General features: G+C 54.8%; 1 protein-coding gene across 1 annotated transcript; it reads right to left on the bottom strand.

The window, feature by feature from the left end:
* Window positions 1-4083: 4083 nt before the first annotated feature.
* On the bottom strand, window positions 4084-6609 carry LRRC70 (leucine rich repeat containing 70). Its single transcript, XM_078600318.1, has one exon. It carries the CDS (start codon window positions 5998-6000, stop codon window positions 4084-4086), a length of 1917 nt encoding a protein of 638 aa, XP_078456444.1. The 5' UTR covers window positions 6001-6609.
* Between the last annotated feature and the right edge of the window lie 4466 nt (window positions 6610-11075).

Raw genomic sequence — 11075 nt, 5'->3', positions numbered from 1 at the left:
TACCGTGCAGACACCGCTATGCCTCACATCAAGTCGTCGTGAAGGTGTCCGATCTGGTCACATCTCACAAGATTTGCGCCGATGAGTGACCACCGCTGGGGCTTGCCAGGTGTTGTATTAAGCGCGGAGCCCCGCTCGGGGGGGGGGGGGGGGGCGAATGAGGCGGTAGTTGCTGAGTGTGCGCGTGCCGTGAAGTCTGTGACCAGGTTGCCCAAACAACCCCAGCGTGGCGATGACAACAGAGAGAAAGAGAAAGAGATGGATGGATGCTATGGTTACTAAAAGGCAATGCTGTTGCTACAGAGGTTGATTAACACCGGAATCGTTGACCGCTATGTACTCGTTCATCCTTACGAGACCAGCCGGAGGTTAATCACCTGAGACTACCTTGATTATTAGCAAGATGCCGGTGGGAGGTAGTGAGAGAGAAATACAAAATTAACGTTGGCAATGGAAATCACGACATTGTTACAATGGTCAAACGACGACATTTACAGCCGCGATACGAATCACAAATTCTGGAATGGTAAAAAAAAAAACGCGGACACCGAAACTCGTGACTCCACCACCATCAAATTTCGATTTAAAGCTTTCGTGACTGCAGGGATTCATATTCTTGGTTCTTTCGGTAAAGTCACGTAGAAGGGAAAATAATACAATAATAAAAATAAAACAATTAAATTCTCACGACGTTTCAATTGCAACACAAGCAATCGTCATCAGGTGTGAAAACCATAGCAAGAAAATGTTCTTGCTATGGTTTTATTTTTATTCTTTTTATTGTTTTCCCTTCTACGTGACTTTACCGAAAGAACCAAGAATATCCACCGCCATCGTCAACACCGCGGACACCGAGACTCGTGACTCCACCGCCATCGTCAACACCGCGGACACCGAGACTCGTGACTCCACCGCCATCGTCAACACCGCGGACACCGAGACTCGTGACTCCACCGCCATCGTCAACACCGCGGACACCCAGACTCGAGACTACTGCCCTGGTCAAGATGCGTCAACGCGAGCGTCCATCACAACCCCCGCCGCCCGCCCTCGTCTCGACCCCCCTCCCCTCCCCCCACCAACCATACCCCCCCCCCTGCCCCCGGAGACCACAGCAGCCGAGGTAACGGCGAGCGCTGAATCTTTGTCGACGCGAGACGGGGCCAGGGCGCTAATTCCACGCGAGTTAATAACGCGCTGGGCGCGGCGGCGCGCCAACAGATTAATGGAACTAATGAATCAAGCTGCGGTCATTTCGCACGCGCAACCCCCCCCCCCTTACACCCGCAACCACGATTTTGGAATGCGACGCTGGGAGGAGAGGGTGGGGTGGGTGGGGTGGTTGGGGTGGGGTGGGTGGGGTGGGGTGGTTGGGGTTAGTAGGGTGGGTAGGGTGGGTGGGGTGGTTGGGGTGGGTGGGGTGGGTGGGGTGGTTGGGGTTAGTAAGGTGGGTGGGGTGGTTGGGGTGGGTAGGGTGGTTAGGGTGGGTTGAGTGGTAGGGGTGGGTGGGGTGGATGGGGTGGTTTGGGTGAGTTGGGTGGTTGGGGGTGGTTGGGGTGGGTGGGGTGGTTGGGGAGATTGGGGTGGGTGGGGTGGGTGGGGTGGTTGGGGTGGGTGGGGTGTGTGGGGTGGGTGGGGTGGTTGGGGTGGATGGGGTGGGTGGGGTGGATGGGGTGGTTGGGGTGGTTGGGGTGGGTGGGCTGGTTGGGGTGGATGGGGTGGTTGGGGTGGGTGAGGGTGGATGGGGTGGGTGGGGTGGTTGGGGTGGGCGGGGGTGGGCGGGGGTGGGTGGGTGGGGTGGGTGGGCTGGATGGGGGTGGGTGGGGTGGTTGGGGTGGTTGGGGTGGTTGGGGTGGGGGGGAGATTGGGGCGGGTGGGGTGGGCGCTGTGGTTGGGGTGGGTGGAGGTGGGTGGGTGGGGAAGGAGGGAAGCGAATGGAACCCATAGTTCAGCGACCCCGTCTCCGCTTGCGATAAATAAATAAATAAAACACGTGTCTTGGGACTCCACGAGGCTTTTTAGGATTTAAAAAGAAGGGAAAAAAATCACGATTGTCGCTCTACAAAGTGGACTCCCTCCCAACAGCAGCAGCAGCAGCACTCTTTGCTGATGCGAGTCGGGCCAGGATTTGCGCTGTAGGTCTCAGCAGGTGTTTGTGTTAGGGGCAGTCCGTCACGTGATTTTGGACGATTTTTGACCCCCCACCCCTCGTCACACGGCGTCACAAAAAGTCAGACGCCCCCTAAAATATGACGTCACAAAGCTCTGCCCCCCCCCCCCCCAAAATAAAACATGCTTCAAATCGCTTTAAACTATTGTCATTGTAGTGCGTATTTAATGTGGCGCTGTACTCTGATGTTGTAGGAGAAAACATTTATTAAAACGTCTATTCAATTAAGCAAAACGTGTTGTCTATATTCATTTAAAGTTGCGCATTTTGATGTGACGTCACATTTCTCAAACCCCTCTCCCCCTCGTCACACATCGTCACAAATGTCTGACCCCCCCCCCCCCACCCCCTAGGTGCGTGACGTCATTTATGGACGGCCCCTTACCCATCCGCGCCGACTTTTGCCCAGGTCTAGGTCACTCTTGCGAACGCGTCTCTCCCCGTCCTCGTCTCGCGAGTTCCCGCCTGGTTCACCAGAACACGCGTGGGAAGCCCAGTGGGTGTATCCTCACTCGCCACGCCGGGGTCGGTCGCCCCCCGGGGAATTCCCCTTTCCTCCCACAGCCCAAACAGTGGCCATAAACTAATGGCAATCCGCGATCCTCGTGAAAAGGAGACTTGAGACTTCGTGATGATTTCCCAGATTAATGCAGTTCTTTGTATTTACACGTGTAATATTTTTTTCGTGTGCGTATGTTAAATGTTGACTTAAAGCTTTCGTGACTGCAGGAATTCATATTCTTTGGGTCTTTTGGTAAAGCCACGTAGATAGAAAAAAGTGATCAAAATAATAACAATATCACGACGTTTCGATCGCAACACAAGTAATCGTCTTCAGGTGAAAAAAGAGTTGCGATTGCTTGTGTTGCGATCGAAAGGTCGTGATATTGTTATTATTTTGATTTTTTTTTTATATCTACGTGGCTTTACCGAAAGACGCAAAGAATATGTGTATATGTTGTCCACCTCTGCACGAGACACGGCAAAACAAACACAAATATGTCCCGTGAACAATCGAGACGTACTTTTTGTTTGCATTGCGCCCAGCACGGCGGCGAGTTCAGAAGCGAGTAATTCAAATCAATCATGACATCGACAAAATCAGGACTTAGTTTCTGATGGGATCATTTGTTTCCAGAGACCGCTGAACATATCATTTCCAGAGCTCATTCCCCAACAGCTCCAGCTGACATTAAGCCCCTTATCATCATCATCGTGATCATCATCGTGATCATGGGGTGCCGCGGAGGCGAGATGGCTAACTCCCTCGCCTGATATCCAAGAGAACATGGGTTCGATCCCGACCATGGCACCTGCATATTTGTAGTTTGCGTGTCTCTCTCTCCCCGTGGTCGCGTGGATTTTTCTCCAGGTCTCCTGGTTTTTCCCTCCACATTTAGAATCGACAACACGCGTTTAGAGTATTTGTCTGCTATAAATGTCAACGTGATAAGCTACTTCGTTGAGCTATCATTTGTGGCCAGGTCGCTTTTGAAACGGAGCTATGTAGCTCAGTGGGCATTAGCTGGTAAAATTGAAAGTTTGTTTTCGTTAGTCTGTGTCCAACATAAACAGCGCTCCTCCGGCCCGGCCCGTTGGAACAGCGGAACAGCGGGCGAGCGAGCGAACAAGCAAGAGGCTCGCAATGGGAAGGGTTGCCAGTTTAACTCCCGCTTGAATCGAGGGGTTGACTTCATCCCATCTTGGCCCATCCATCATCCCGCCCTCCGGGGTGGGAGGTGGAAATCAATAAAAAAAAATCCACATGATAAGCCACGCTCTCATTTGTGCGAGCCACGTCGCTTCTGAAAAAGAGCTATACAGCTCAGTGGGCCTTACCTAGCAAAATGAAATTTAAAAAAGTAGTGCAACAGTTTATTACAGCGATCATGAATCTGGCCGAGCGGTCACCCCTACAGCACCGTGTGCTCAAAGAGCACCACTTGGGGCCCGTCCTCCTCGAACAGCCTCAGGAGCAGCGCGCGGTCCAGCTCCACGGTGCTGATGGGCATCGCGGGGGGCGCCGTCGGCGAACGAGGCCACGGCGGCGGCTCGGAGGGGCCGCACGAGGGTCGGTATCGCGGAGGCAGCGACCTCATCGAGCAGCGCGACGACTCCACGATGCCGCCGCCGCCGCCGCCGTCCCCGTCGCGCATCCTCAGCCGCCTCCAGAGCCGCGAGGCGGCCACGCCGGACGCGGCGCTGACGCAGAGCGACACGATGAGCAGACCGAGCACCGCGTTGAAGGCCGTGTCGACCTCGGCGGCGCGGCCGTCGCAGGAAGGCCCCGGACGAGGCGAGCGCCCCTCCGACTGCACCTGGGACCCCGTCGCCACCGACGACCCGGACGCGCCGTCAGGACTGCGCTTCGAGGCGTACGACGTCGGGACGCGGCCGCGTGGAAGTTTCCGTGCGAGCGCGCTGACGTTTCTCGAGCGAAGCTGCGGCACCGCGCTGGCATGGAGAAGGGACGAGGCGGGCGACTGCGATCGCGCCTCCACCTCCTCCACCTCCTCCACCTCCTCTTCGCCCTCGGACTTTTGTGATCCCCGGACGTGGCAGTGGCCCAGCGACTCGCGCGGGACTCTGTCCAGGCGCTGGCCCCGCAGCCGCTCGGGAAACCGGCAGCGGACGTCGACGTGGGCGACCGCGGCCGTCGCCACCCAGAGCCGGAGGGGCAGCGCGCCGCAGTCGCAGAGCAAGGGGTTGTCGCCGAGCTGGAGTCGGGCGAGCGACGCGGAGGAGACGAACGGCTCGGGGGAGACGCGGGACAGCTGATTCGATGCGAGCACGAGCACGCGCAAGGAGGCGGATGGGCCGGCGAGCAAGTCGTCGGTCAGCGCCGTCAGCGAGTTCCCATCGAGGTGGAGCTCCTCGAGTTTCACGAGGGGCCTGAGGACGTCGGCGCTGAGGGTCTTCAGGTGGTTCCTTCTCAGGTAAAGGCGCTCGGTGTTGCCCAGTCCGGCGAAGCCGTTCTCAGCTATCGCCAGCAACTGCATGTCGTCGAGGATGAGGTGCACGAGCTTGGCAAGTCCCTTGAAAGCGAAGGGATGTATCCGCGAGATGTGGTTGCCAGAAACGACCAGCCGGTTGAGGTTCTTGAGCCTCGCGAGGGCGCTCGACGGAATCTGTGTCAGGTTGTTGTTGGCCAGGGAGAGACTGCGGAGATCCGATCGTGTGGCGAAGGCCGCGTCCGAGATGCTCGCGATGGAATTGTCGTCGAGGCTTAGCGTCGACAGCCTTCCCACGCCCGCAAAGAGCCCATCCCTCACGCCCGCCAGCAGGTTGCTCTGCAGCTGCAGGTGACGCAGTGAAGTCAACTCCAGAAACACATCCCTGGGCAAAACGTCGATGAGGTTATCGTGCAGCCGCAGGTCCTGGAGCTTGGCCAGCCCGCCGAACGTGCCGACGTCCAGCCTGCGCAGGCCGTTGCCGCCGAGCGAGAGACGGCGCAGGCCACCGAGGCTGGAGAACGCCTTGGGCCGGAGGCGCGAGAGGCCGCAGTTGTCCAGCAGCAGCGCGGAGAGCCGGGGCAGTGCGCGCACGTCGGACGGCAGCACGCGCCGCAGCAGGCGGTTGCCGCTCAGCCGCAGCGCGGTGGTCGAGCGGGGCAAGTGCCTGGGGAAGGAGGCGAGGCCCACGTCCTGGCAGGAGACGAGGCCTCCGCGGCAGTGGTGGCATGGCGCGGGGCACGGCTGGGCGGTGGCGCCCCGGAGGATGGCGCAGAGGACCGGGAGGATGACGAGGATGAGGAGGAGGCGCGTCGTGGCGAGAGGGGCCGACGGCGCCGAAGCGACTCTGCCCCGGAGGAAGGAGCTCGACGCGCTCATGGTGCGCTCCGGGTAAATATTCACGATCGGATTCGTGGGGCAATCACGCGAGAGTGGAATGCATCTTGAACGGACGTGTCGCCAGCAACACGTGACGGTACCGAAATTGTAAATGTTGTGGGTTTTACTCTCCAACACACCGGTGTGACGAACGAGTAACTAATTGGCGTTTTGTTGACGAGACAGACCTTTGCTAACTGGCTGCGTCGTGTGGTGGCGGGTTAACGACACATTTCTATTTACGCGTTCTAACCGAACACAAAAAAAACGTTACTGTGGATAGGTATATACGTGCAACTTCTTTCGCACCGTACGTAGCCAAGCGCGCTAATCGGAGGCGCGAGGTGAATGGTGTTCTTCTCACCGTCGCGTTGAGCCTGTGGGTGCCTCTTCGTCGTCTGTCGGCAAGCGATGCGTCGAGTGGTGTCCAGTTCGCTCACTACATCGGGAGCCTTCTTCACTCCTCCAACGGAACGCACGCGACCAGTCAATAATGGTGATGATGATGATGATATTCACAAACGCATTGCGTGTTCTAGGAAATGCAGAACCCAAGCGACAAGGTACGCGCGTCCATGAGCTGCAGCGAGGCGCGCTTATTGTGGGAAAAACCTTGGGTGAAGAGAAAATAATAATAACGTTTTACGAGCAGCATCCTGCGGGATTTCCTCCGCTAAAGGGAAGCTCTGACGCTCGTCCGAAGTGAAATGTCGAGGTCCTCTTGCATTATGGGTAAAACATCATCCCCCAGACCCCCCTGCCTCCCCCCCCCACACGCGTTCCATCTTCAGTGACCGCGCCACGGACCCCCTTGCCTGGGACGGGGTCACAAAGCCTCCTCGCACAGGGCGCGTCGTTGTTGTGTTTTTTATCCTAACGCAATGTGGATTTACACAGCAAGCGTCGTGAGAAGAAGAGCCGTTTATGTTTCGAATTCGGTGGAAAAAATATTATCCAGATTTCAAAATCCGCAATGCGTATGGTGAATATGAGACGGTGGGTGCCTAATAAAGAACTGTCATGAAGACAGAGTCCTTGAAGAGACGTATGCGGCTCCGCAGCCACAGCTTGACGACCCCTAACCTTGGTGCACTGAACTTCCATGGTGAACTGGACTTCCATGGTAAACTAGACTTGTGAACTGGACTTCCATGGTGAACTGGACTTGTGAACTGGACTTCCATAATAAACTGGACTTCCATGGTAAACTGGACTTCCATGGTGAACTGAACTTCCATGAACTTCCATGGTAAACTGGACTTGTGAACTGGACTTCCATGGTAAACTGGACTTCCATGGTGAACTGGACTTCCATGATAAACTGGACTTCCATGGTAAACTGGACTTCCATGTTGAACAGAACTTTAATGGCCAGGGGTCGGCAACCGAAATTAACAAGAGCCACTTTTGTTTTGTTTCGAATTTCAAGAGCCGCACTCCATTCCTTAAAGAGCCGCGTGTGCCTCCCGTGCCGCAGCTTGCCGACCTCCCTGCTCCCGAAGCTGTCCAGAACCAGTGGTAGTGTTCACGCTGCAGAGGGACGGAGGCGGTCAGTCATAGCCAGACGATAACAAAAGGACGGCCTGGAGTCTGAACTTGAACATGGCCGGTCGTTTTTGTGTGTGTGTGGTTGTTGTATTTGGGAGAGGAAGGCCATAACTTCGTCGAAGGTTCAAACGCTTGGGTTAGGTGCACTTTGAGGCCACGTGAAATGTATGTTGATGCGTGGTTGAACTTCTTTCGCACCGTACGTAGCCAACGGTGGTGCCAACAGGTTTTTGAAACATCAAAGAGCTATTGGCAGGATATCTACAGGCCCCTGTGTTGTGGGTTAACTGTGCGTCATACAAAGATCCACCGTATAGCCTTCAGCATACTGTTGGGGCAAGTGTTGTTATCAAGCGCACACACACACAGTAGTATGTGAAATCACAATGGGTTTTTCTTCGCTGAAGGGGAAGGAAAGGTGGTGGTGGCTGGGGAGCAAGAGAGGCTGGCTATGGGGGTGGTTTAGTAAATAAATACAAAGGACCTTGAAATTTCTGTTCAAATCGAAGGGAAGGAAGTCTGCCTTCCTGCGGCGAGGCTTGGCTGCTTAACACAATGACACCCACACGCATTTCGTTTAGTTGCTGTACCGTGTGACAAACGTTAGCTTAAAAAAAAACTACGAATGCAGGTCCTTTCTCAACCCACTGCTGGATGAATGCAATTGCCGCCGTGCCTTGTGGCTTTTATTGGGTCAACTTGAGCAGACTTCACCACAACGCTCGATTGCGGGTCAATGAAGGGACAACCGGGACCGGTTTCATGCCACCTTTGTCTCGCCTGTGTCGATATTTATACCTGGAGCGCCACGGTAGCGAGATGTTAACTACCTCGCCTGGTATGCAGGAGGTCGTGGGTTCCATCACGACCCCGACGCCTGCTGTATATTTGGAGTTTGCGGTGTCGCTTTCTTCCCGTGGTCGCTTGGATTTTTTCTCCAGGTCCTTCGCTGTTTCCCTCCACATTTAGAATCAAGATCACGTGTTTAGAGTATTTTGCGGCTTTAAACACCCACATGGTAAGCCGCTTCGTTGAGCTATCATTGGTGATAGCCAGGTCGCCTAAAAAAAAAGAGCTACATAGCTCAGTGGGCCTTACCGGGTAAAATCCGAATCCAGGGTGTTGACATCAACTTGCTGGGGCCATTCTTGGACACAGTGGCAATGCGCGCTCGCTAGCTGCAACAATCCAAAGGTAGAAATGTCCTCATCTGACAACACGACCACGATTCCTCTCTTGAGTGCACATCTGGAATATAACTGAGAATATAAGACAACAACAACAAAACACTACATGACAAACGGATGTTGACATCGTCAAGGGATCAACATTCAATACCATCCGAGTTCGGTTCCCGTTCACGGACAACACCGGTGAGGATTATATGAATCGGTCCAGGGCCTCCCCTAGGTCGACTCAGCCACAAATGAGAAACTGGTGCGGTGTGTAAAAATCATTGTCACTGGGGAGATAAAGGCGGTCGGGCGTAATTCTGGTCATCCTGTACCGTGCCGGCCTTCATAGGTGCTCGCTAACAGCACTTGCCTCAACCTTTGCCTTTGTTTGTATGTATGTTGAAATTTTTTCGCACCGTACGTAGCCAACCGCGGTGCTAATCGGAAGGTGCCGGCGAAGGACAAGAAACCGAACACAAAAGGCAGTTCTCAAGAAATGAGTTTTACGTAACTCTCTTCTCGAGAGGGGATGGAGACGATGACGCGCTTTGTGATAACAACTTCAACGAGTGCGGGGACCAATCTCGCCCCCTCCCTTCTTATCTCCACCCACCCCCCACCCTTCTCCCCCTCTCCCCCCGGCCCCATCTTCCATTCAGGCGACTCGAGACACATCGCAAACGAGACGCGCCCATTACCGCCACAATCAGCGAGAAGCGAATTCCTTGCGAAGGAACGCGAAGGGGGTTTGAATGGCGGTGGCGTGGCGGGGTGGGTAGGTAGGGAGTCGGCACGTGTGTGTTCGTGGAGTGGTGGCGCTGCGGTGAGCGCACCTCACTATGAAACCAGCCAGCAGCGACCCGAGTTCAACTCCCGCTCACGACCGACGATGGTGACGGTCCTGGGCCCTCACCTGTCTCTCCCCCGATGTGTGTGTGAATGTGTGTGTGTGTGAATGTGTGTGTGTGTGAATGTGTGTGTGTGTGAATGTGTGTGTGTGTGAATGTGTGTGTGTGTGAATGTGTGTGTGTGTGAATGTGTGTGTGTGTGTGTGAATGTGTGTGTGTGTGAATGTGTGTGTGTGTGAATGTGTGTGTGTGTGTGTGAATGTGTGTGTGTGTGAATGTGTGTGTGTGTGAATGTGTGTGTGTGTGAATGTGTGTGTGTGTGAATGTGTGTGTGTGTGAATGTGTGTGTGTGTGAATGTGTGTGAATGTGTGTGTGTGTGTGAATGTGTGTGTGTGTGAATGTGTGTGTGTGTGAATGTGTGTGTGTGTGAATGTGTGTGTGTGTGAATGTGTGTGTGTATGTGTGTGTGAATGTGTGTGTATGTGTGTGTGAATGTGTGTGTGAATGTGTGTGTAAATGTGCGTGTGTGTGTGTGAATGTGCGTGCAAAAACAACCCCCTACCTCCTCGTGGTGCCGGACGCCAACGCTGTGGTGGGCAGTGTCATAGGGGAGTGCTAATTTAGATTTTTGGCCTTTCCCTTCATGGCGTTTGTAACCACCAAAGCGGCGAAATGGGGGCTCTGGACGGGTGCGAGGGGCTGGTAACCCCTCCACCTTCAATTAATTACCACAAAACCACGTCTAAAATATCTAATTAAAAAGCTTGTGCCGGAAGCCCCAGGGGGACAGGGGTCTATGATGTCTCCTGGCCAAACTCCATTTGATGGAGCCAGGAGATTGAATCTTTACCCTCGGGGCTCCTCCAGAAACAACAAAAAACCACTGAGGGTGGCCACGTGAAATGTTCGAACACTCACTGCGGAGCAGAGGCTGCCACTCATCTGTTGGGAGCTGGACCAGTACCACCTCGATCTCTGTGGTATTCAGGAGGTCCGGTGGACCAGTTCTGGCTCCTGCCACCATGAAGGGTGGACAGTCCTCTACGCGGGGCAGGAGACTGCCAAACAACGGGGAGTGGCTCTTCTTCTGAACAAAATAATGAAGGAGGCGTGGGAGCATGGCGGTGTGATGTGGGAAGCAGTACGCCCCAGACTACTTTGGGCTCGCCTTCCCATCAACTGGAGACGAGGAGTGATGGTCGTGGTTACTTATGCCCCCACCGAAGACGAACATCCGTGGAGGGATGCAGGCATGGCCGATGAGTCAGATGGCTTCTATGACCTCCTGTCACAGGTGCTAGCTAAAGTGGCCCCTCGGGATAGAGTCATCCTGTTGGGCGACTTCAATGCCCGAGTTGGTCATGATGCTGGCATCTGGTCTGGAGTGATTGGAAGGCATGGGCCAGATCAGCTCAATAACAACGGTAGGAGGCTGCTAGATTTGTGTGCAGCCCATGGGCTTGAAATTACCAATACGCTGTTCCGGCATCGGCGCATCCACAC

Source organism: Lampetra planeri, chromosome 13 (genome assembly GCF_965212315.1).
Source record: "Lampetra planeri chromosome 13, kcLamPlan1.2.h2, whole genome shotgun sequence".
Taxonomy (NCBI): Eukaryota; Metazoa; Chordata; class Hyperoartia; order Petromyzontiformes; family Petromyzontidae; genus Lampetra; species Lampetra planeri.
The sequence above is the reverse complement of the archived record's forward strand: the minus strand, read 5'-3'. Positions and strand labels throughout refer to the sequence as shown.

Excerpts from the sequence above, each read along its gene's own strand:
- LRRC70 (XM_078600318.1), bottom strand. The coding sequence starts at position 6,000 with ATGAGCGCGTCGAGCTCCTTCCTCCGGGGCAGAGTCGCTTCGGCGCCG.